The 24,284-nt window shown below is 45.9% G+C and overlaps 1 protein-coding gene across 1 annotated transcript; it reads left to right on the top strand.

Annotated features, from left to right (window-relative positions):
* Window positions 1-2,068: 2,068 nt before the first annotated feature.
* Window positions 2,069-21,028, top strand: LOC8040519 (1,5-anhydro-D-fructose reductase). The gene is made up of 8 exons (XM_040209074.2): window positions 2,069-2,230; window positions 5,388-5,555; window positions 6,560-6,823; window positions 7,884-8,000; window positions 9,368-9,510; window positions 12,352-12,430; window positions 19,596-19,679; window positions 20,915-21,028. The coding sequence occupies exons 1-8, from the start codon at window positions 2,069-2,071 to the stop codon at window positions 21,026-21,028; spliced, it is 1,131 nt and encodes a 376-aa protein (XP_040065008.2).
* The last annotated feature ends 3,256 nt before the right edge of the window (window positions 21,029-24,284 follow it).

Here is a 24,284-nt window from a genome sequence, read left to right as displayed (position 1 = left end):
GTGACCCCCTGGGGTCACGTAACCCCCAGAAGTCACGTGACCCCCTGAAGTCACGTGACTTCTGGGGGTCACGTGACCTCAGGGGGTCACGTCACGTGACACCCCTAGGTCACGTGACCCCCAGAAGTCACGTGACCCCCAGAAGTCACGTGACCCCCTGAGGTCACGTGACCCCAGAAGTCACGTGACCCCCTTGAGGTCACGTGACCCCCCTAAGGTCATGTGACCCCCCTAAGGTCAAGTGACCCCCTTGAGGTCACGTGACCTCAAGGAGTCACCTATCCCTCAATACGCTTCCATCTTCCTCCTCAGGAGCTGTGCTCTAACCGGCGTTACAGGGAATTGTAAACGGCTTTCATTTTTTGTGTCTGTGAAAGCTTGAGTGAAAGTTTTTTTTAGTGTGCTGCAACATCGACCAACATGAACAACCAACTCCCTCAATCTGAGGTTCTAACCCCACCCCTGCCCGTTTTGACCTGGATAAGCATCGTACCAGCGTGTGGTCGCGTATCACTACTGCGTAGTGCACGTTAAAGACTCCACGCTAGAAGACGCGTACTGCACTGATCAAATTTCTCATCTACACTGGGTAATAAGGTCGCCATGTTCTGGTCCAGTTGGTCTTGTTTTAACGCGACAGCATTTACGAGCTTGTATCTCAGAAAATCCGGCGGCGGCGTCGCTGTCGGCGTCGGTGGGACTGGAAAATCCTGATTGTTTAATAAATCATTCATTTGCCTTAAAAAAATGGAAGAATTTTAGGCGGAGCGAGATCGAACCGATGACCCTTCGGTTGCGAGCCGGACACGCTACCCACTGCCACGCACACTGTAAACCACGCAAACACGTTTTCTTGTTTTTCTTTTTTTGCAAGTCCACGCAGGCACGTTTGAAGGGCTTGGAAACAAGCGGGGGTTTACATTTAGTTATCAAATTCCACTGTTAAAGGCGGAGCTTATAAGCGTCGTCCTGTAATTTTTGCTTTTCTGCTGTTTTTGGCTTTTGCGCCGTTTCGCTGGATGATACCTCACAATGCAAGATTTAGTGCGAACCAATATTTGTCCTCTGCGGATACTGTCTAAACCGGCGAAACAGGCATAGAATTATTTTTTTTTTTTTGTGTGTGTGTGTCAAAATGAACAAGAACAACTTTTTAAACTTCACTTACTTGCACCTTCCGCGCTTTTCGCCTTTCGCGCTGTTTTTCACCTTTCGCACTTTGAAAAGATGACCCTTCAAATTTCTATCAACTTCTTCCTTGCCAAAGGTCTGTGCGTTGCGGCGAGCACATTTCGCGCCGCTCCCAAGTTCTGTAGCCCGACGATAATGGTGATCATGATAATTCGCGGCTATCTGTTTGCATTGTTTGGTTTACCGCCTCTTGATAACGGCGTTTTTTTTTACAAGTACCGCCAACCATTGTTGTGGAAACGCGCAAGACGCGTGCCACGAGCGGGTGCTCCGCCGCCATTCGCTTCCAAGGGCCGCTCGAGACACGGGCCTCGTGCAGTGGCACCCATTTTACGTTACTTGAAAAACCACCGCAGAAACATGGAGGGGCTTTAGTTTGGTTTGGGTGCGAGCTCCACCAAGCGCCCCGCAGTAACAGCCTCTACCACGTGAATGCAAAAGCCTGATGAGCGCAGCAATGCGTGAGAAAAATCTCGAAGGCCATGCACTCACGGCCGCCGGACGGCAGACCTTCCCATTCTAATACACCCTATCCTGGGCGTTGCCCTGGGCTATCTCTGGGTTGTGCAGCGCGAGCTTTCGCCCTACGCGCGGTCCGTTTTCCGACAATCGCACAAGAAACACAGACTGTAACGGCCTGGAGCTGAGCCGGTTGGTTTGACATGATTCCATGACATGTACGGTTAGTGTCGAGGAAAATGAAGTTTTTCATTCAAAGGTTGATAGTCCAGCAGCGTGGTTCTGTGTTTTCTCCTCTCCTTCGCTTTTCTTCTACGTTCAGCTGGTATTCAAGAAAAAAAAAAAAAAAACAGAACCCGAGGCACGTGCCGAGAGGGCCTCCAGGGAGAAAAAGAGGAGAGCGAAGAAGAAAAGCGCGATGATGCGAGCAAGCGGCCGGCCACCGGCGTCGGCGCAGAAGGCGCCCCAGCCATCGGCGGCCTCTCCTCAGCCGCACGACTTCGTGCAAAGGAGAAAGCGCAACTGCGTCCTTATGAACAACGGTGTCTGGATACCCATGCTCGGTCTGGCCACTTGTCAGGTATGTGCAACGGGGATGAGCCGTCTTCTCCACCGGTTTTATTTTATCCGCGCAATAACATCGCATCGTCAGTAGGCGCGGAACCGCCGGCCTCCATGGTGTACGAGCGACTTGCCGTTTTGCGCCGCCGCGGCTCTCCTGAGCGAAAATAAACACCACTTTCATTATTGTCAACGTCGGTGGGGTTCGATGAAGCCTTTAAAGGGACCATATAATTTGGCGTGGTAGCGTATCGCGCTACGATTACCACCTTCGGGCACCTCTGTGGTAGAAACTTCGAATGAAAATAATAATAATAAAAAGATTACCTCAGTAAAAAAAATAAAATAAAAACATGGCAGAAATGTTATTGGCGATAACAACAACTAACAATTTTACAATTTTACAGCTCGTTAGTTTGATCCAAGAAAACACTGAGAAGTTCTCAAAACTTAGGGGCGTTAATTTCTATCACAATGTCGTTGGGTAATGATTTCCAATTGTCAATAGCAACAGGTAGCATAAAATTTGCAAAAAAAAAAAAAAACGAGGATAAAGTGTGGATGAATTTGATTTTACACACGTTGTCAACCCTAGCAGAAACTCGGTCTGGGCGCTGAGGAGGAGGACAAGTCGGGAGGGTAAGTCGGGAGGGCCTTCAAACAAAAGCCCGATTACGAAGTGAAGTGAAACTGGTATAGGAGAGTAGTCGGAGTGTAGCTGAAATTTATTGACGAACCTTCGGTTTTGTTCGTTTTGTGTCCAAGTAACGCGTTTTATTGAGCGCGTGCCGTTTTAGAGCCCAGCTCTTAAGCGCGAAACACATGTACGACGAAACCGTCCGATCTGACGTCCGACCCACGCAAATACGACGGTCGGAGGCGAGGGTTTTCAACGCTCTCCGATGCTGCGAAAACCCTCGCGCCCCCCCCCCCCCCCCCCCCCCCCCCCCCCCCCAAGGTCATTCCGGCAGTCCGCACGTCGGATCGGAAAGTTTCGTCGTACATGTGTTTCGCGCTTTAGGGGCCCGTTTCCGGCATGAGCGGCGTCGGCGTCGCCGTCACCGTCGGCGTAACCGCGAGATCACGTGCCCCCCCCCCCTGACGTCACACGACCCCCCCCCCCTCTCCTGTGGTCACGTGACCTCGAGGAGTCACCTATCCCTCAGTACGGTTCCATCCTCCTCCTCAAGAGCTGCGCTCTAATCCGGCTTTCATTTTTTTTTTTATTAAAAAACATCGTCGGCTTTTGGCGCGACCACGTGGTAGGCTTGAACCGGGGCCCCTGCCGCGATCTGTTGGTTGATGCGACAGTCAACGGATGCGTGGATAGTGGACGGGTGCTGTAGGTAGGAAAAATCAATTGTAGCTTTTCTAATTTTTATTGAGGTAAGTTTTTTTTTCATTTTAATTTTGACGGGATGCTTTTATCACCTTAGGGCGCTTCTGTGGTAAATTGTAGTGCAATAAGTTACCAAGCCTATTTATGCGGTTACTTTAAAGGGATACTACAACAAAATTTCGGCGCTCATTTTTTGGTCTATATGTGTTCAAAAAAGCACCATCAAATCGAACATACCAATATCTTGTTAAAAAAGTCACGAAAAGGAATTTAAAACGAATTAAACGATTAGCAAAGAGCACCTGGTGGATGTCGCTAACGACGTCGCTTCTAATGCCCGTCTAGCAACCTTGGCAGCTAGTGACGGAGGTTGTCTCGCCTCCGGCCACGACGAGAGAAGAGGGGCTGGAGGAACTCCCCTCTTCCCGAGAATGCCTTCTGTGTGTCACAGAAGTCGCTATTGTTCCCCCTACAAGATTATAGAAGATTAACCCGTCATTCAAAATTTGTACAAAAGCAGCCGCTTCGGTGGCTGGAACGACTAGGCCATCCTCTCGACGTCAGCCTCGCCGTAGCTTTGCTCGTCTTGAGACGACCTACGTCACGATTGCGTTGGATGTCACGTGGTCTCCGCTGGGCCTTCTCCGAGCGCTTGCCAGAGTGGGCCGTTTTTAAACGAAAAATACTCAAAATACAAACGTGCGATTGTCATTTACGGATATTGTGGATCATATTCAACCTATTTTTGAACACGACGGGAATATTGCAAATTTCGTTGAAGTATCCCTTTAAGGGCTCATCCGAATTCGTTGGAACGCTGTACATTGTGAAAGACACGTGTTTTATTTAGCGGGGGGGGGGGGGGGGGGGGGGGAGTATGACTCATTAGAGGGTGTGTTACTTCTTGAAGAGGGCGAGAGGGACGATTGCACAAAACAGTTTCGCCTGTATGTTTTGCTCGTTAGGATCCTATTTTTGTTCAAAGTCAAGGATACGATACGGCTAGTACGAACGAGCTATCAGAAGTCTTTCTTGTTCTCTTATCAAATCTAAAACGATGTCATCAAGGCTTATACATGGCTGGCCAAGACTTCGTACCAGCGGCCATTGTAAAGGCCTTGCTGTTGCGTGCATTGCCTTCCGCAGCATATATTTCCTACCACAGAATTTGTTTCTCTCGGCAGCAGGTATAACAATGACCATTTATATGGTGCCATGACGTCAGGAGCAAGCTATGGAATGGTTGAACGCTCATGGTGGGTACTAAAGTCATTAGAACCTAGGAAAAAGACGCCAAGCTCTCTGTATGGTCGCCATTTTGGTTCATGGAATGAAGTTTTTTTTTTGACCTCTCCTTTCTTGGTGAGCCGATCCAAATTCACGGTGAGAGGTTTCAAAGACATTTCTAGTATACCCAGATATTGTTATCCTCAACCGGCGAAATAAATGCACATCTTCGCAACCAACCACCATATGCGGCGTGGTTGCTTGGCGGCATTGAAAAATAATTTTCCTGCCTTAAAAGAGGCATGAATAACATTATAATTATTTGTAAGAGATCCACGGAGATAAGCATGGATGATAATTTGATTGCATACACCGTGACAAAGACGCTTATATTGGCAAGGGACGCTCTCAGTACGATGGCGCTCCATAGCGATCTTGGTGCAGCTGGTTTAAAATAACCCCTTCGAAGCTTCGAAGATTTGAACGGACCGAAATGGTCCGTTCCATGGCAACTGAAACCAAACCTCTCCAGTTGTCCAGTCGACAGGTCCTTGATTGCCCGAAACGATACGGATGATATTAAGGTTAGTACGTCACGATTTTTACACAGGGTGAGCCCTCGGTGATCGAGAAGGCGGTGGAGACAGCTATCACCGCGGGCTACCGGCACATCGACACTGCTTACAATACTCGCAACGAAGCGGCCATTGGCAACGCCCTGCGCAAGCTTATCGCTTCCGGAAGGGTGAAACGTGAAGAGCTCTTCATCGTCACCAAGGTCAGTTCACTTCGGCTCACGCGGAAGGCCCAATGTTCCTCGTAACGGCGGTCTTGACTACGTAGCCCGAGGCAGAGAGGGACTCGATTTCCACAAGGAATCACCGGTCATTTTCAAGAGACTTTAGTGGGCGCCCGTACTCAAGCAGAAGACAAGTACCAGAACAAGTTCTCTGGATCGCTTTTCCCTGCTTAGCCCAGATGGAGACATGAATGTATGCATACAGACGAGCCCTGTAAAATGGGCGGTGACTTCCGCCACCTGGCCTGTGTTTCCCGAATCCCAGCCACCTCTCGGCCATCTTATTGCTTTATAATATCGGCCGGATGAAAGGTTATACAAGCTAGCTGGCTACGCGCTGCAGGGCACGTTGTTCGCACAATCAGCTTTGTTTGCCTGGCATGTTCTTGGAACCCTAGCTTAAACGCTAGCCGCTATTTCGAAGACATAGCCAAAGTTTTAAGAAGTCGCACTACCGCATGAAAATAACACAGCGAGCTTCAAAAGCAGACACAATGCAATCAGTCAGCGTGCTCAACGTGTGTCATGCGATGGACCCATTGAGAACGTCGTTTCACATCTCTCATTCACCCATTCAAAATACTTTTTTTTTTTAATTTAAAAGTATATTCTCGGTCTCGTAGTTCGCCGAGGATTGCAGCCATTGGCTTTCCGTGTGCTCCGCAGGAAAGTAGAACCCACAATCTTAGCGAGTAAGATGCTTGCTTGCTGCATAGAACCTGTTGTCACAGGCAAGGGCGCCACCACTTTTAACCGAGCACGCGACTTTTCGGGGAAAGTAACGACCTCTTCCAGGCACTTGCGGCTGCTTTTAAAACGCTTTCTAGCGTTCGAGCTAGTTCTTCTTCCCTCGCAAACTTTTCCACTTCCCTCGCAAACGGACTATAACAAAAAACGCCAAAAGACTCGTGCACAATGAAAAAAAACCGAGGCACGTGTCTTTAACATGGCGCTGTCTGCATGCAAACTCACGCTCGATGCAGCTTCCCCGCGGAGGCAACCGACGCGAGAAGGTCAAGAAGTGTCTGCTGGCGTCGCTGAAGAAGCTCCAGGTGAACTTCGTGGACCTGTACCTGATCCACTTCCCGGTGTACCAGGGGGCGCTCAAGACGCGACCCCATCCGAGGCCGACCAAACACCGCGGGGGAGAGCAGCACCACAGGCATTCGCTGTCCGAAGAGTTGGACAGCGGTCCGACGCAGGAGCACAAGCAGGCGTACCAGACGGACATCCTGGACACCTGGAAGGTCTGTCTTCCTTATGGTCGTGTGGCGACTCTGGCGAGTCTCCGGCATGTCATTATCATACCGCAGCCCAAAAAGAATGGGGAATTGGCAGACAAGGAAGCCAAAGAACCAGTCACGAAGCAAGAATCATTGACATATAGTCACGCAATGCGTTTTTTTATGTTGTCAGTTTTTATGCGGAGCGCAAGTTCGTCTGCTTCTTGCAGACGAACTCTCTGGGACGCGGCCCACAGACATCTCGCGGCTGCGATCTCTCGTTCCCATGCCTCGAGCGCCAAATGCGCCATAAATAAGTTTTATATTGTCGATTCGTTTCCGTTCGAAAACGAGCTCTGCTTTGTTCACGCATTTTGCACCATTTTTTTTTTTTTTGTTAGACAAAGTATTGCTTGTCAAAATATGTGCTTCTCAGCCTTTTCTCATATATATCAACCGGAATGGCAAACCATTTCTAGGGTGTACAAGACGAGCGAGCTTTTTGCTCTAAGAGGCCCTTCGGCTGAGCTTACCGTTGTACAGAAGCAGCAACGGCCAGAGATAAAGCTATGCGCTCGGGCTTCTAGTTGTCAGGAAATACCTTTAAACTGAAAGTATTTTCTTATAATGCTACTATAAAACTCGTCAGGAAAGCAAAAACGGCCGCATGAATAAATATTCCTTTTTCTACCCGTTGAGCCTCGTGAAACTGTGCGACAGGGAAAGGAGAGTGTGCTTGGTCTTGTTCTATCGAAAAGTGCCAGTACTGCGGTATGGTGGTGTTTTAAATCTTTTCTTATAACATATGGCGCGGTCCCAAAGCAGTCGTATATGGAGATAAAAGCTAAAAAGGGCAAAACAATTAGCTTACAAATCGCAGAAGAGGCTTTTCCTCTGAACTCATGGATGAAGATGAAGAGCAACAAAGGATCATGTAACCCTAGGTTAGGCGTCTGGAACAATACACATGTTGGCTTATTCACTGGCTGTCTACTGCTACTGGGACGACGCATTCTTTACCAGACAAGGGAAGAAAACAGTACCGATACTGGTTTGCCACAGCCGACGTCCATCCTACCCGCAGGGCATGGAAGACGCAGCCAACCAGGGTCTGACACGGTCCATCGGACTCTGCAACTTCAACCGGGAGCAGATCAGTAGAATCCTGGCCGTCGCTGCCATCAAACCGGCCAATCTTCAGGTAAAGGACGGCGCATATAAAGCTAATCAGTACGGAAGCGGTAATGGAGTGGCCGCGGTAAGGCCGTAACTCCATAGCAGCTGCGATAAGGACAAAAAAGTTTATATCTAAGTGCTCCGCTAGGTCGTCGGCCGGCAATGAAGTGAAATATATTGAGTTTTGCTGAAATTCATCATAAAACAGTGTTCCTGACGTCGAGGCACAAAAGGCGTGTCAAGTTCCCTCCGTGCAACATCACCCGCGAAGCAACATATAATACATTCGGTGTTTTCACTGACTTTGCAACGGTGGTGCGGGAAAGGGGTGAATTCTGCGTAATAATAAAATGATAATGTGTGTAAGTTTATACAGCCGGGAGCTAGTCATCCTCAATGGGCGTCTGGTGACTCAGCAGAAGATAAGAAATTGAGCCAGTGCAGTACAACCGCTAGCCTGGGGTCTTTAAAATGCATCACGCAATAGCGATACACGACTGCACGCCGGTGCGATGCTCATCCAAATCGAAACGAGCAGGGACGGGGATTGAAAAAAATTTGAGTATGTAAGCGATTCATCGCGCGCCTAATTTTGGTGTTCACCGGTGACTACACGAAAGGAGCTTTCAGCAAAGAGCGTTTCAGCAAGCCTCAGAAGGCGGTCAAGTTAATTTTTTTTTTGTAATAACCTTATACGTCTAACTTGATTAGGTAAGCCTCCATCTTAACATGAACGGCGAATAACGGCGTAAATATTGCACGTAAATGTTTTTTTTTTATAAAAAAAGTTAAAAAAATAGCAAAACATGTTTCATTATGCGATTAACAAACCTTTTTTTTTTCATTTTTCACAAGTGAGAATAAAATCCCCTAATTCACTATATATATACATCTTGAAGATCAATTGCGCCGGTCTCCGTTCCACAAGCCTTTGTGGCTTTGGCGAGCTCGATATTACGTATCTACGAATGAACTAATAAAGCAAAATAATGAAACGTTACAAATAAGAAAATATTTTTTACAGGCGGAAAAAAAAAAAAAAAAAACGCTTTTCTAGTTTATCCCAACAGGTTCACCGAATTTATATAAAATTTGGTTACATTTAGTAGCATTTAAAACTAGTTTGTTTTTGTCTCGCGATTTCTTCAAGTGGTTTTGATGGTTAGGTGGGCTTCACCCCCCACGATGTTTGACACGCCTGTGATCTGCGTTTGTCGTTTCCCGCTTTATTGTCAATTGCTTCTTTAAAAAAAAAATGACGGTTGTTGAGTTTGAGGTTACTTCATGAGGCTTTTCTTGAACCATAAGTCCCTGAAGCCTTTGAGAATGATCGCTGATCTGTACGATGACAACCTCGGAAGCCATAATCCTGATGTCCGATCACCTCGGCAGGTCGAGTGCCACGCGTACCTGAACCAGAAGGACTTGCAGCAGTTCTGTTCGACTCACAGCATCTCGTTCACGGCCTACGCTCCGCTAGGAAGCCCCGCGGCACACCACGCCTCTCCCACCACCTCATCGCCCTCAGGCTCGAGGTAAAGGTGACCCCTTCGACGAGCACGGTTTTCAAGTGTTAGCGCCTAACGTTTCGGTGGCACCCTCTCATACGGTATCCGCTCGTGACGTCATGATCACGATTTGCCTCGCCCCGGGTGCCACGAGTCGTAATCCTGGCTACTTCATCATCATCATCGGTTGCGAACTGAACCGACACCACCAAGAATAATCAAAGCCTGTGCCTTACTACAGAATTTCGACGTCATCAGAGTGAGATCGAGCGAAGTCACCGATTGGATACGAGTGCAGCGTCAGTGCTCGGCTGGAGGCTCGTGTCCAATGAACGCGTGGAAGGACGTTCGGCGTCCGGCTCGGGTCCAATTACTGAGTTGGCGCCATTCGATTGCGTGACGACGTTTTATGAAAGGAAGAGTGGCGCGTTCGAATGCCTTCACTATCTTATTCTCTGTTGACCAAACTCGGTTTCGCTCGAGGTCCGACCGCTGCTAACGTTATGCGGAGCTCTAGTTCGTCTGCCTGTTGCACAGGGGTTGCGATAATGTTAGAATGCCAAACTTTTACTCGATTATTTATAAAAAAGAAATAGTGTGTAAACCTCGATGCTAGATGAATCGAGTTCTACCCACTATCCTTTCAATCATAGCCAATCAGAGCTCCGCGTTGCACTGACGTCACCACAACTCCTGCGCAAGAAGCAGACGACTTGCTCTCCGCAGACGATTCGATGGAGGCCATTTCAAACGATGCAAAAAGTGCATCGTCACGGTGTCAGCTTGTCTTCACTTTGCGTGATTGGTTGAGTCGGGGATACGGCAAACGGACTATAGGGAGTTTCAGGGAACCGTTTTTGCACATCCGATTCGGTACTATGGGCCTTCCGGTACGAACTGCGCATGCGCGAGCCCTATGGGGTAGCGCATGCGCAGTTCGAACCGGAGGGCCCATCGTATATGGGACGTGCAAAAACGGTTCCCTAAAACTCCCTAATGACGACGAGCCTGATGACAATGCGCTCTTGACGCTGCTTGATTGGGTCCATTAGCTTCGGACGCGGTCGGACATGACATCAAACGGAGTGTAGTGGACGAATGTATGAATCCTCGACGGTTGTCGCCGTACATGTGCCAGGCTGATTAGGCATCTGAAAATGCTCGCGCCTAAACTCGAAACTGCGCGCACGGCGGGAGGTGTTACTATTTGGTCGTGTCTCTGGCAAACTATAAACGCTATATTTGCCCGGTGTTTCGCGTTTATGGGTTATATTTATAGTTTTTTTTTTTAAATTATACCCCGGTTAGACGGGCTAATAGGCGGCTTCTTCCTTAAGAACACACTCGGCTTCAAGTGAGTTTGACGAACTCACTTCACTCGATGGAGAGCACCCATTCTCTATAGCAGTGTTTCAAGAGTAAAACGTCACAACATAGAAACTAAAAACGAAGGGTACATACTTTTCTAAAAAGAATTCGAAATTTGTGAATGAGGAAAGAAAGAGAAAGGAGTGTCATTGAAAATAAAAAAATATAAAATAGTTTAGCGGATTTAGCCTTACAGTTTAGGATGATTTGTACCTAGATTAGTGCCGCGGCCAAAGACGACGACAACGTAAATCATTCCAATGCTATCTTAGTTAGCATAAAAAGATAGAGCCTACTTCAGTTTCAGAACGTAGCTGTACGAGACAACACGATGATCATGTTTTAATAAGGCAGTGTCAGGGCTTCCTCGCAGACCCCCGTGGGAAAGAGTGGAACGTCAACGTTGGATCTCCTCCTTCTTTATCTTTAGGATGATCGATCAGAATCATCCAATTGGCGTAAATATCGCCAATTAGCGTAACGTATTGTCGCGTAACGTGTCTTTATTAAACAGACAAAATATCGCTGATGCTTTTATTTTTTTACTTAATAATTTCTGCGTGTCTAATACGAACGTATCGTTATTGGCATCTTTCCGAATGACACTAATTTATCCCGTGTGACACCGTAACACTCGAAGTGGCATTCGGTGAGCCGAAAGGCACTCGGCTGAAGTGCGCTAAATTAGCCCGTCTGACAGGGGTATTAGATGTTTCGCGTACACGTGATCCCTCACCTCGCATACCAGCCTTTCTGGCGGTAGCGCTTTTCGGAATTAGATTCAGAGGATGAGTTCATTAACCGACGGAGAAGCTGTGTAAAGTAGCCCCGTAAGAAATCCAAATCCGCCGGAGTGTCGCGGAGACAGGTGCGCCAAAATAAAAACTGAGTGGAAGAGAGGTGACACATTTTCGCCTTCAATCTTTTCACTCGATGCTTCTATATACTTAAACAGCTTACCTGCTGCAAGCACTGTACGTGCTCCCGCTAGATAATTAGGAACAAACCCGCGGATTCACCCTTGATTTTATATTGCTTTAAAAACAAAACCCGCCTTCTAAAAAAAAAAAAAGAAATAAAAATAAACTCGACCGTCGAAGGGTGAAGAAACGTTTGCTGTCTACAACTAAACCAATCAAGCTCAGTGAGTGCTGGTGAGAGCAAATTTACGAAAGAAATTTAGTGCCTTGGATGACGCACTTTTTAGCGCTGCTTGGTTGGCAACGTCGAATCGCCTAGCCTCGGAAACGGAGTATACGATTTCGACGGTGTGTGTAAAAAACACAATGGAGTCACCGAGTTCCTGAACAGTAGCACCGTCAAAGTCGACAGTGTGACATTGTTTTTGTAAGCGTCGATGAAAGCGGCATTAATCGGAGCGGCCTTTTTGGTAGCGCGCACGTGGCCAATGCCCATGCACTAGAAAACGAACGCGAAAGTACGCGTGCGTTCTTCTCGTACTGCTAAAAAAAAAAGTTTTTTTTTCTTTTTTCTAATTAGGAAGCACGAGAGCTCGAAACTTCTCCAGGACTCGGTACTCAAGGCTATCGCCGAACGCCACGGCAAATCTCCGGCGCAAGTGAGTGTTGAGTGTTGCAACGACCCTGGGTAGTAAATGTACGAAAGGTCTCTTCCCTCCCCCCCCCCCCCCTTTTACACACACACACAAACACACAAAAAGTTTTTTTTTTTTATGGCAAAAATAAACTAAGCAACACCGAACGCTCATTTTCTGTCCAAAAGTAGCCTTAGGGATCCGGACCAGATGCCAAAGTTCCAGAACTAACCGTTATCTTATCGAAAAGTTATAAAGTCAAATTTGGGGGTTTTACGTGCCAAACCTACGACGGGCATCTGGCACGCCCCAGCGGAGGACTGAGGATTAATTTCGACCACCTGGGGATCTTTTGACGTGCAACCGAAATCTCGGTTACACGGCGCCTTCTCCGCAATAAGCCTCCGTCATATTGCGGGCACCTCGGTCGGGATTCGAACCCGCCACCTGGATCGAAAAGTTATAAACGATTTTCTGGAATTTTCAATGACAAAATGGCACTGGACGAAAGTTCTCGAATACATTGAGCTGAACGGGCGCCAGTTACCGAAAACGGGAGCCATTTTCTCGTTGAAATTTTCATAAGATCACCCGTAACTTTTGACCGAGATGACGCTTTGTAGCGCCAAAGCGCGAGACTTAGAGCGGTGGGGCCAAAGCGCGAGACTTAGAGCGGTGGCGCCAAAGCGCGAGACTTAGAGCGGTGGCGCCAAAGCGCGAGACTTACAGCGGTGGCGCCAAAGCGCGAGAACTTAGAGCAGTGACTCACGCAACGTCAGCAGCTAATGACGTATCAACGCCATTCCCACCGCTGTGGATTTCGCCGCTCTAGCAGCAGCACAGCAAGGCGACCAAGATATCCCAAGGCTACGATCAGCATCTAGCAACCTTGACCTGCGTGACGTGTTGCTGCCAGGCTGCAACACAACAATAATTTGTGACATGTCCACGGGATCTCCCCGACCGGTGGTACCTCCAACGTTTCGGCGATCCATCTTCAACTCACTGCAGAACCTTTCTCATCCCGGCATTCGGGCGACCCAACATCTCATCGCCCAACGCTTCGTTTGGCAAGGGATGAACAAAGATGTGCGTGAATGGGCTCGCACGTGTCTGCAGTGTCAGCTGTCTAAGGTTCATCGACATACCTTTGCACCTTTCGCCACAGTACAGACACCCACCGCTCGCTTCGACAACATCCACGTGGACATCGTCGGTCCTTTGCCACCATCCGCCGGATTTATCTACATGCTCACTTGCATAGACAGATTCACCCGCTGGCCAGAAGTTTTTCCCTATCGCAGACATCCGCGCGGAAACCATTGCGAAGACAATCGTCAGTGGTTGGATTTCACGATTTGGAGTTCCGTCATCTATTTCCACCGACAGAGGCGCTCAATTCGAATCTCGTTTGTTTAACGAGATCATGACTCTTATTGGGTCCTCCCGAATTCGAACAACAGCGTACCATCCCGCTGCTAACGGCCTTGTGGAAAGATTTCATCGTACCCTAAAGGCCGCACTAAGAGCACACAACGACCCGAACAACTGGAGCACACTTCTTCCCATCGTGCTTCTAGGCCTCCGCACAACACTAAAACCAGACTTGGGATGCACTGCCGCAGACCTAGTCTACGGACAGTCACTTCGTCTCCCAGGAGAAATGTTCGTGACGTCTCCTACTTCTACCGTACCCGATCCTTTCAGCTATGCCACCCAGCTTCGAGAAGTTATGCGGAACCTGCGTGCCACACCAACAAGGCAGCAAGACCGTCATCCGACGTACGTATGCGACGAGTTAACCTCGGCCACACACGTTTTCTTGCGTCGAGACACAGTCCGGAAGCCTCTGCAACAACCTTACGATGGCCCTTTCAAGGTCCTCGAAAGGCGCGACAAGTATTTCGTTCTGGATTGGAACGGGCGGCATGACACCATCTGCGTCGACCGCCTGAAGCCTGCTCACATTGAACTATCGTCCGCATCCAGCCTACACCCTCTACATTGGCCGCCTTCATGCCAGCCGACGGCACCATCCTCACAAGCCACCGAGCCTCAGCATCATCGCTCCGTCTCTTGGGCACAACATCGCCCTAGCGACTCCTCTAGGGGGGGAGCCCTTCTAGCGCCAAAGCGCGAGACTTAGAGCGGTGGCGCCAAAGCGCGAGACTTACAGCGGTGGCGCCAAAGCGCGAGAACTTAGAGCAGTGACTCACGCAACGTCAGCAGCTAATGACGTATCAAGCGCGCGGCACGAGCAGCACCGACGGCACCGAGCTCCGGGTTCGAAGAGAACAGCACGAGCCTGGCAGCGTTCGACGATGTAGCAGGGCGGTCTCAACGGAGCCATTTTTTATGTTCTTTTCAGTTTTTGTGTGGTGATAAAGATAAGTTTGTTGATTTGCATCGACGGACGTCTTTCCTGACCCCCACAGCTTTAGTTCGGAAACTTCGGCCTCTGGTTTGAATCGCTAGCGTTACATGTGCGGGCTGAAAATGAACATTCGAGAATGAGTAATATATTTTTCCGGAAAAAAAAAGGAAACGCGCACACTTACTGTAATTTATTTATTTATTTATTTATTTTGGGGGAGGGGACACGTTGTATTTGCTGTAATTATTATGCTACTCTCATTTTCACTAATGATCACTGACAGCTGTAAAAAAACAAACAAAAAAACGGAGTGGTGTAGCATGTTAATTCTTTATGATTCGTTCTTTTGACGTTTCTTATCGGCCAAGTTTCGTGATCTCATTGGTTACGGAGCGGTAATTAGATTCTCGAAACTGGCCACGTCTGGCGTGTCTTAACTTGTCGATCCCTATAGCCGGCATTTAGTACCGTGAAACTTCTCAAGTAGGGCACCTCTACGATTCAATCTTAAAATTAAAATAATATATAATAAAATGCGAACAAACCTTTAATCAAAAATTGTCTCCTTTATCGATTTTTTTTTTAATGATCAGATAGTTTGTTTTAAGGAGACCCCCAAAGATAGGGTCCAAAAATGACCGACACAAATATTACGAATAAATTTACGGTAGCTTAAGGGGAAAAAAGCATAAAAAACTGCGACTTTCATTCGAATTCTTACAGACAAAAAACAAAAGGTCAACGCTAAACAATCGCAAAAAGATTTTGTTACAAAAAGAAAAAAAACAACAACATAAAAATATTGCCAGAAAAGTAGAATGTTGGATACTGACTTCTTAATCCGTCGGCGGTCGGCTTCCAATTTTAACTGTCCCTGAGGAAGCGACCCGTAATTGCAATATTCATGTGCCTGAAGTAAAATTAATACTCGTTTCTTATATTTGTTCTCTAATTTTTCCCCAAAAAGATTGAAAAAAAATGTCCAGTGATATTTTTTTTTTTAGTTTTGATAGATCTTGATGACGAGCCATATTTGACCTCGTCGTTTCTACAACTATGTATTTGAAAGCCTTCCCTTCGAAGTTGTTTTCTTTTTTTATCAACAAGGTATTTAATGTAAAACCACGTCGCCGGTCAATTCATAAGTGTGTGACTCAATAAATATAATCGGGATAATAAAAAAAGAACAGTAACCGCACACAAAGAGTAACAAAATGAGCTACTAGCAAAATTGCAGTCTTGGCACACGAAGCGATGCCATGGAATCAATACTCCAAAGGAAAACGCGTTCGCGTGAGTATTTGGAGCGAGGATTAGCGCAGTACGTGTTTCCAATAAGCCGATTATGAAAGGATAATCTGGCCCGAGACAGGGCAGCGACATGAATTTGACCGGCATACACGCCGTTCTGCGCCTCGCGGAGAAGCAGCCTTCTCCGTGTCTACGAAGGACTCTTCTGCAAATCTTCGCGAACGAGGAAACAGGAAATTAGTGACGCGAAACTCGTTCGGACATCTGCGTTTGTGCGGGATTGATTCCGTTGCAGCACGGACGTAACCGCTAACGACAACGAGAGAACACACGGACACCACCTATCGGCTAGCACTGGAACCCTTTCCGATCTGCGTATTAAAGCACGAAATTCTTTTTAACGAATCTCCCACTTCAAGAATAGCGTCCGTCTGTCCGTCCGTCCGTGTAGTTCCCGCTAAATTTAGCGGGTAAATCGACGTCACGAGAACCTAAGCGCAACTTCAGTTTCGCCGCTGAATTTAGCGGGAAAACTGATGTCCTGTGACCTGAGGTCACGAGACCTATACACCGATTCACTTTTCGCGCTAAATTTAGCGGAGAAGTCGATGCCACGTGACACAACGTCACGTGATCTATACATCAATTCAGTTTCCCCGCTAAATCTAGCGGTAAAATTGGCGCCAAGCGACACGACGTCACTTGACCCGCATATAAATTCAGTTTCCTCGCGTAATTTAGCAATAAAACTATACGTCATGGGACTAATGCACCAAGTTCGTTTCCCCTCAAAATGAATAGACATACAGGTTCTCTACCCACTGAAATTGTTAATACTGTCTTACAAACAAAAAAATTCTAACGTTAACTCGTGCATTATATACAAATAATTTTGGAGATTTAGTTCACTGGCAATTTTATATGTTACGCGTTATTCTTTCGCCGTGTACTCGAAATAATTCTCACAATATTATAAGCCATACTTTTTTTGTAGGTAGTGCGTATAGATTTGGACCTCGCTTCGCAAATATTGTAAAACCTCCAGTCTAGTTACATACACGCAAATCGTACGCGTTCTAGGACTAGCTGTTAAATGGCGTCGACGCATTTTCTCTCATAATCGGTTACAAGCCGATCAAACTCAAACGCCAGTATTTCATATCGTCGATGCAACATGAGACAAGGGCGAGCAAACAAATCGAAACAACGTGGCACAACAAAGTACGACTCAAATGAATGCGGCGCGGTACACTATGTGACGATAAAAGAAAGTATACAATGGGACAAAATCGAGTACTCAGTACAACTAGAAACAAACGAATGGGTCGTGACACAGTGCAGTACAAAATACGGTGTGACACACGGTACAATTTAAAAATAAACTAATGAATACAACGTGAGAAAACGATCCAAGAAAGTACGCCGCGATAGAATCCAGCGCGGTAGTATACGTGACGTAATAGACGTAGAAACATATTATCACACGATGCAATAAAGCGAGATAGGGGACAGTATAATACGTTGTAAACAGGTACAAATGATAAAGCGAACGCCTGAAAAAAGAAAATAGTACCTTTCAAATGCAATCTAGCAGAAGAGAAAAAAAAGAGCATAATAATTAGAAAACGCGAAACGCGATTGACTGATTTTGTTTTTTTAATTTTTGTGAGTTGTATTTTTTATTGCTTGGCTGACGTAGCGCGTAGCTTTTTTATTTGTTGGAATGAATAAAAAACATGGTTAATCTATTTCGGTCCGAGGTCTTGAAAGAATGGGAACCGGCGGCGGAGGCGTGCATTTGATGTTACGCGTCAGTTATAATTTGTTTGACAATGACTTTAAAAAAAAATGTTATAAGCGCGACTGCGATTTCTCTTGGAAATGAACCGTGTAAGAAGAAAAATCGACCAAAATATTAGCGTGTCAGAGAGACGATTTTGAGTTTCGAGCTAGATTGCTCGCCATTTTCATAAATCTAAATTTAACGACGATCTATAGAAACACATTTATTTTAGGAACATAAAAGACAGCGCTTAAAACAAGAAAACAAGTTAGAAAAAGTTAATCTTTTCAAGTTTTTCTTTTTTTTTTATATATGATTGCCCAACATGTGTACTTACAAAACATTGTAAATAAAAAAAAACGATTTCTTTTTTGTTTTTTAAAATATCTATGAAACTTGGCTATCGAATTCAACCATCCGCCGTTTTAAAAATGGGCTCTTTTTTTTCTAGTGTTTATGTTTCGTTTTTTTTATATTTCGAGCAAACGATAAAGCTCGCCAGAACGGCGAAGGAAAACAATTTAAAGCAAGACTAAGTTGGGATCATAAGGAAATAAATCGCGGTCTTACTTTCGGCACTTATAATGCTTGAATAGCTTCCTAAGGAAACAAACAATAACAATAAAAAGAAATCTCGAGACAAAAATGGCGCAAAGGAAGCACAGAAGATATATATATATATATATCTATATATATATATATATATATATATATATATATATATATATATTATGACAATTGAAGAGGGGCGTAGGAACAAAATGAACAGGAAACAAAATAAAAATAAGCGAATAAATAATTTATAGTTATCTCTCTTTCCCTAGCAGAAGAAGAAAGTAGATTAGAAAAGTGAAGCAACCGAGAAAAAAAGGGAGATAAAAACGAATAAACAATGCACCAACGTAGAAAGTTGCCGGGGTATATTTTAAAGATGAAATAAATATACGCATACAATATTGTCGTTACGTCGGCAAAACTGAAACGTTGTAAAAAAGAAAAAGAGCTTTGTCTGGTTGCAGGTGTGATCGTTTCCAAATAAATTCTTTATAATATCAACTCTGGTAACAATAGGTGCATGGTACGTCTTTGGGAACAATGCACTTCGCTCATAAAGGCGGGAACTGACAAAAAAACAATAAAAATACAAATAGAGATATGTACTCAGTCAGAAAAAAAAAATACATGGATGGAGAAAAAAAGTTAAAAAGACAAAAATACGAGCAAAAACTTAAGGAAGGCCAAATGGATAGGGCTCCTATACTCCGCGCCATGTCAACATCCTGGCTTATTGGAAACTCAACTCTGACGTCACGGCACCGTGGTGGCGCTGCTGTCGGCATTGCGCATGCGCAGATGCTTTTTCTCACGCGAATCTGGTTTCTGCGCACGTGCGAGAGAACAAAAATAATGTGAACGAGGAACGACAGTCAGTACATATAGTCTAACCCAATCTCAGACTAAGTTAGGTTTAACCTTGAGAACTAACAAATTATTTCTGCTTTTTCCCGATAAAAACAAAGTATCATAAAGTAGAGCACACACACACATACACAAACACGGCATGAATAGAAAGAATCGAAACACGTAAACGGCATTTGCCGTGATTCGCGTTGTGCCAATTTCTCCATCTCAACAATTAGCCGGCATTCGTCTTAATTAGCATCGTCCTTGGGCGAAGCGCGCGCCGCCGCGCGACGTCGTTAATCCTCTCCCGTCGTTAAGGCGCGTCCCGTCGTTAATCCCGTCGCGGGTCGTTAATCCGGTCCCGGTCTCTGTCGCAGGTCCTCATCCGCTGGCTGCTGCAGCGCGGCGTCGTGGTGCTTCCGAGGAGCACCAACGCGGCCCACATCCACGAGAACTTCCAGGTACTATCAACGCACATTACCCAAAGCACAGCTGATCTTTAGAACAGCGCGACGAGCGAACGTTCGCCACACATTGCACTTCTTTAAGCTGTCCCCGTCGTGGTACAAACAATTTAAGAAGTATTGTGACCAGAAGGTTTTTCCTGACTCTGGGGTTTCAATTATTCCTTGTGTGACTCTCTTCAGGCAGCCAAGTCGAAGTCTGTTTCACTATCATCATCATCATCATCATCATCATCATCATCATCGCTACGCAGCCAGTGAGAACGAGCCATTAGTTGACAAGAACCCCGATGAACGAATGGCGAAACAAGATGCGCGAATGTGATAAGCCCCACCCTGCGTTCTTTTTTAAGATGTCCGCGACTGTAGCAGGTAGGAACGCCGGAAAACGGGTCCCAGAGCACGAACCGTGAACGTGACAAGCAATTCGCCACGCGTTTTTTAAGCTGTAGGCGACTGTAACAACAAAATCGGCGTTTATCGATATCTAATCCGAGCGGGTGGCCAAATCGGCAAATTAAATCGTTAAAAAAGAAGAGTGCTTGTGCGTGCGAGTCTTGTGCACGTCGTGTTGTGTGTGCGTGTGTTGTGGTATGTATGATGTGTGTGTATATTAACGTGGAAAGCAATCTAAGTTGACGCATACCTAAAAAAATCCTGACATAAAGCAGCGACATTAAAAGCGACACGTAAGTGACGTCATCCGCTAAATTTGGCGGACAATGTATCGCCCGCCAAATTGGTCACGTGATGACAATGTCACCATGTGACTACGTCCCCGTGACCACCCGGTACCATAGTCTATTTACATAAATTAGTTCGTGGATGACTTAAAGGCTGCACGGTTTTGAGTTCCTTTTTGTTCGACACTACTCGGCGTGTTACGTCGGCGTCTATTTCGCCTACGTTAAAATCGGCGCCTATCGCTATCTATTCCGCACGGGCGGGAGCCGGCGGAAAAGTGAGTGTGCGTCTGGGCATCTGTGCACTGTGCATGCACCATGTGTGCTTTTTCTGCATGCTGTGTTGTTTACCATGTTTCTTAAGCTGACAGCTACAATGATCAACAAGAAATGATCAGTTTTGTTCCTTGTTTTCTTGCCGTACCCGTTAACATACACTTACGTAACGCGGTCGGCGGCGATGGCGGTGGAAGTAACGGCCACATTATTCGCTGCTCGTCTGACGTCAAAATGAGACACCGCCGCAGAACCTTCTCTTTCTTCTCGCAGGTGTTCGACTTCGAGTTGACCGAGGCCGACATGAGGCTGGTGTCAGGTCTGAACAAGAACATCAGGCTCTTCACCTTTGATAAGCCAGGGTTTGTTTCATCCTGCAACGTTTGACCGCGCTCAGTGTCAGAGCGCCGACTGTTCTTTTATATATCTAACCGTGACGTCTTTGATCGTCACTTCGGGATTACTTTGGATTCACGGGCGAGATCATAGAGTTACTATAAACTGAAGTCCCTCGATATTTCTTTTTACAAGTAACCACAACGGATACAAATGACAAAGCACATTCCGCTGGAACGAAATGGCGTCCTTCTTGTTCAGTCTTCTGCAGTGCGCCGCCAATCACTTCCCATAAAACCTGCACCGTCACGCAGTCGGCGCTTCAAAGAATCTCGCTACTTGTAGGAAGCTCTTATCTAGGGTCTTTATTATAGACCAGAGTCCGAAATGCTAGCCCCTAGAGATAGAAATGGGAAATAATAATCTCAAACGCGGGTTCTTGTGCAGAGAGGGGCTGCACATAAAATCAACCAAGATTTCTTTTTATTTTAAGGCCAAAAGCTTATATGTCCCATTACGCGAAAAGGCGTCGGTGTTGTGCCCGAAAGTTGGCCAGAAAAATATGTCATCAAGCACGCGCCGCTCAAGGTCGAACCGCACGCGCCTCAGAAATAAAACACAAAGAAAAGCGCAGCAACGCAAATTTGCTTCGTCACGGAAGGCTTGAAGTTGGCGGGGGCGCCACGCCAACGCAGTGTGGGAGAATGATGTCACCGCCGGAGTGCCGTGTGCAAAAGGTGCGCTTTGAACTTCATCTGTGCTCGGTGAGTGCTTCGCGCGATGGACTGTGAGGCGATCGCGGGGGACTATAATGATTTCGCACTCCTGCACGTAAGCAGTCTTAAACGTCTTCCTGTAATGTTTATGGTACTCTTGGCATCGGTGTAGTTCTTGGACCTTCGAGCCTTTGTACTTCTGACGTTCTTGCACCATAATATGTGCAAAAGTTCCCAACAAAAACAAACACACAAAAACACGGAGTCCTGCAAAAAGTCCGGCCCCAATTCTGTGTCATGGTGTCAGCATAGAGAAACATGGCGGCGCCCACCGAACAGAGCAGACACTGGTCTATAATGTAGGCTAGAAGTTGAACAGATAATAGTGTGGTGTTACAATTGAAAAAAAAACAAAAAAAAAACAGTCCAAACTTAAATTCCGGTAATGCATTCGGAAGGGGAAAAGAGGGTGCACTTTTTTCTCAGCGCTTGATTATAAGAGCAAGTGTTACAAATAATTCTTCCGCAATAAACAGCTTGAAACATTTATCATTCACGTAGACGAAAATATTGATCAGTTACAGTGTTACTTTTCAACTCATGGCATCAAACACTGTGTTAAAATAGCTTCTTATATGCATCTATGCTCAGTGTTGGACACTGTTAGAGCGAAGGCGGGGTCGGTACCTCCTTGTACATGTAGACGATCAAAATGAAGTTAAGGCCAAGTAATTATAGGCAGATTTGCAATAAATAAGTTTCGCTTTGTTCTCTCCGCTCATGCATATGTGCGAAGCTACTTGCTCTAGCGTTCAAAACGTCACTCGCACGCTCGAAATCTTTATAAATAGGGAGACGCCAGAAAACGGGCGCTCCATAAAAGCTGGCCGGCAAATAAATAACACTAAAAGACACCTCTTATAGCCCACTTACTGTATTCTTTACGTATTGGGTGTTTTAGCCACTACGGGGTCATTTTTATATAGTGACGGGGCTGGCATATTAGCAATATGTAAGCGTTATCGGAATGCTGGAACACCTGGAACGCACTCCATATTCCTTTCAAATAACAGATAACCCAAATGAAAAATCCGATCCCTGTTATTCTCCGGCGAATAGACGAAATACAGCGCAAAAATAGACTGGTTCCTGTCTGCTTCATTTACAGGAAGTTGGGTGAACACTAGTGCCAGTTGAACCTCTAGCGTTCATTATAATAACTCTACGTGAGGGATAGGTAGCTGAACACGCAAGTCGAAAACCCGTTCTTTGTGGTGTACCAATGCAACGCGGCCGCAATCGCGTTATTTTGTAGGCAGTCGGTGAATCTCAAGCACGGGAAAGTTTGCCAAAAAGCTGCATTATTTTGTACATGAACAAAGTTTTGTTTTACTTTTTGTTCGTCGACTTAACTCAACATACAATTGTTCGTGCACACCGTCAAAAAAGAAAAGAAAAACAAAAGACACTCAGCAACTTGATCAATCAATCGTTTATTGTATGTGCTCATGAACAGCTAACTGCCTGGATTATGAGGCACAAAAACAGCACCGTAACGTTCATTGTTGAAGATGTTTTGCTGGCGGTCAGGGACATTCTAGCGTCGAAGGAATTTCCAACAACGCATACGTCACACGATTGCGAACAGTGTTTTTCTTGTCGGTCTTTAGCTTTAAACACGTAAGGAAAAAGAAAAAAAAAAGTAGCGTGCGCTTATTCTGGGGTTTACGTCTGCGTTTAAAAAGTAAGGTTAAAAAAAAGTAAACCTGCACGCGTGTTTGAAATTACTTTTTTTTGTTGATGTATATAATTTAATAGGTGACGTATACTTTAAGCTACCGGTTCCCCAGTCGGTCTCATTAAAATGTTCGAATTACTTTTCTTGTTCACTGACAAAAACTTCTACGACGAAGGAAAAGAAAAAGACAAACATCGATATTTATCATCTTTGTTTATTGTTTTTATTCTTGCTTTCAGATTAGTGGAAGATCCTGAGTATCCATTCCGCTAGACGGCGACTCGGATATGATTCCTGTACATATGCCTGAAATAAAACCACATTTTCTTGGAGCAAATTTCAGCAAAAGTATGCATATTCTTCGTTTTCGCTCGACCAGCACTGCCGCGCTCCACAGAAACCGGAATTCTTAGTTGCTCTATTTTATTTATTTATGTAAATGTATATCTGCTGCGCCGTGAGGCATTATGGATGAGGTGAAAGGGGGACATTAGTGCAAATATATATAAAAACACATATACGTAAGAAGGCAAGAAAAAAAAAAACACCTTACCTTACAATAATCGTCCCTAATACATCGTAGCAACAAGCGTTATCGGCGACAGTAATAACTTCCAGCAGAACAATCCAAACGTGAATGGTTCGAACAAAAAGCGATAAAAAAATGAGACGTTTACAAATCTCTGTAACGCGAAATTTGAGCGCAGCTCTTGAGAAGCAGATGGAAAAGGTGCGGAGGGGAGGGTATGCCCCTCCTCCACCCTATTCTCCCCTCCTCTCCTGTGCCTCCCCTCTCCCTCCTCCCCTCCTTCCCCCCTCCTCCTCTCGCTAAATTTCCCCGCTCAATTTTGCG

Source organism: Ixodes scapularis, unplaced genomic scaffold, assembly GCF_016920785.2.
Source record: "Ixodes scapularis isolate PalLabHiFi unplaced genomic scaffold, ASM1692078v2 PGA_scaffold10__122_contigs__length_95168666, whole genome shotgun sequence".
Lineage (NCBI taxonomy): Eukaryota > Metazoa > Arthropoda > Arachnida > Ixodida > Ixodidae > Ixodes > Ixodes scapularis.
This window is presented reverse-complemented; position numbering and strand designations above follow the sequence as displayed.

Bases quoted from the DNA above. Each gene is read 5' to 3' on its own strand.
- LOC8040519 (XM_040209074.2), top strand. From the start codon at position 2,069: ATGATGCGAGCAAGCGGCCGGCCACCGGCGTCGGCGCAGAAGGCGCCC. The intron at 2,231-5,387 runs GTATGTGCAACG...ATTTTTACACAG, and splicing joins TCGGTCTGGCCACTTGTCAG to GGTGAGCCCTCGGTGATCGA. The intron at 19,680-20,914 runs GTACTATCAACG...TTCTTCTCGCAG, and splicing joins ACATCCACGAGAACTTCCAG to GTGTTCGACTTCGAGTTGAC.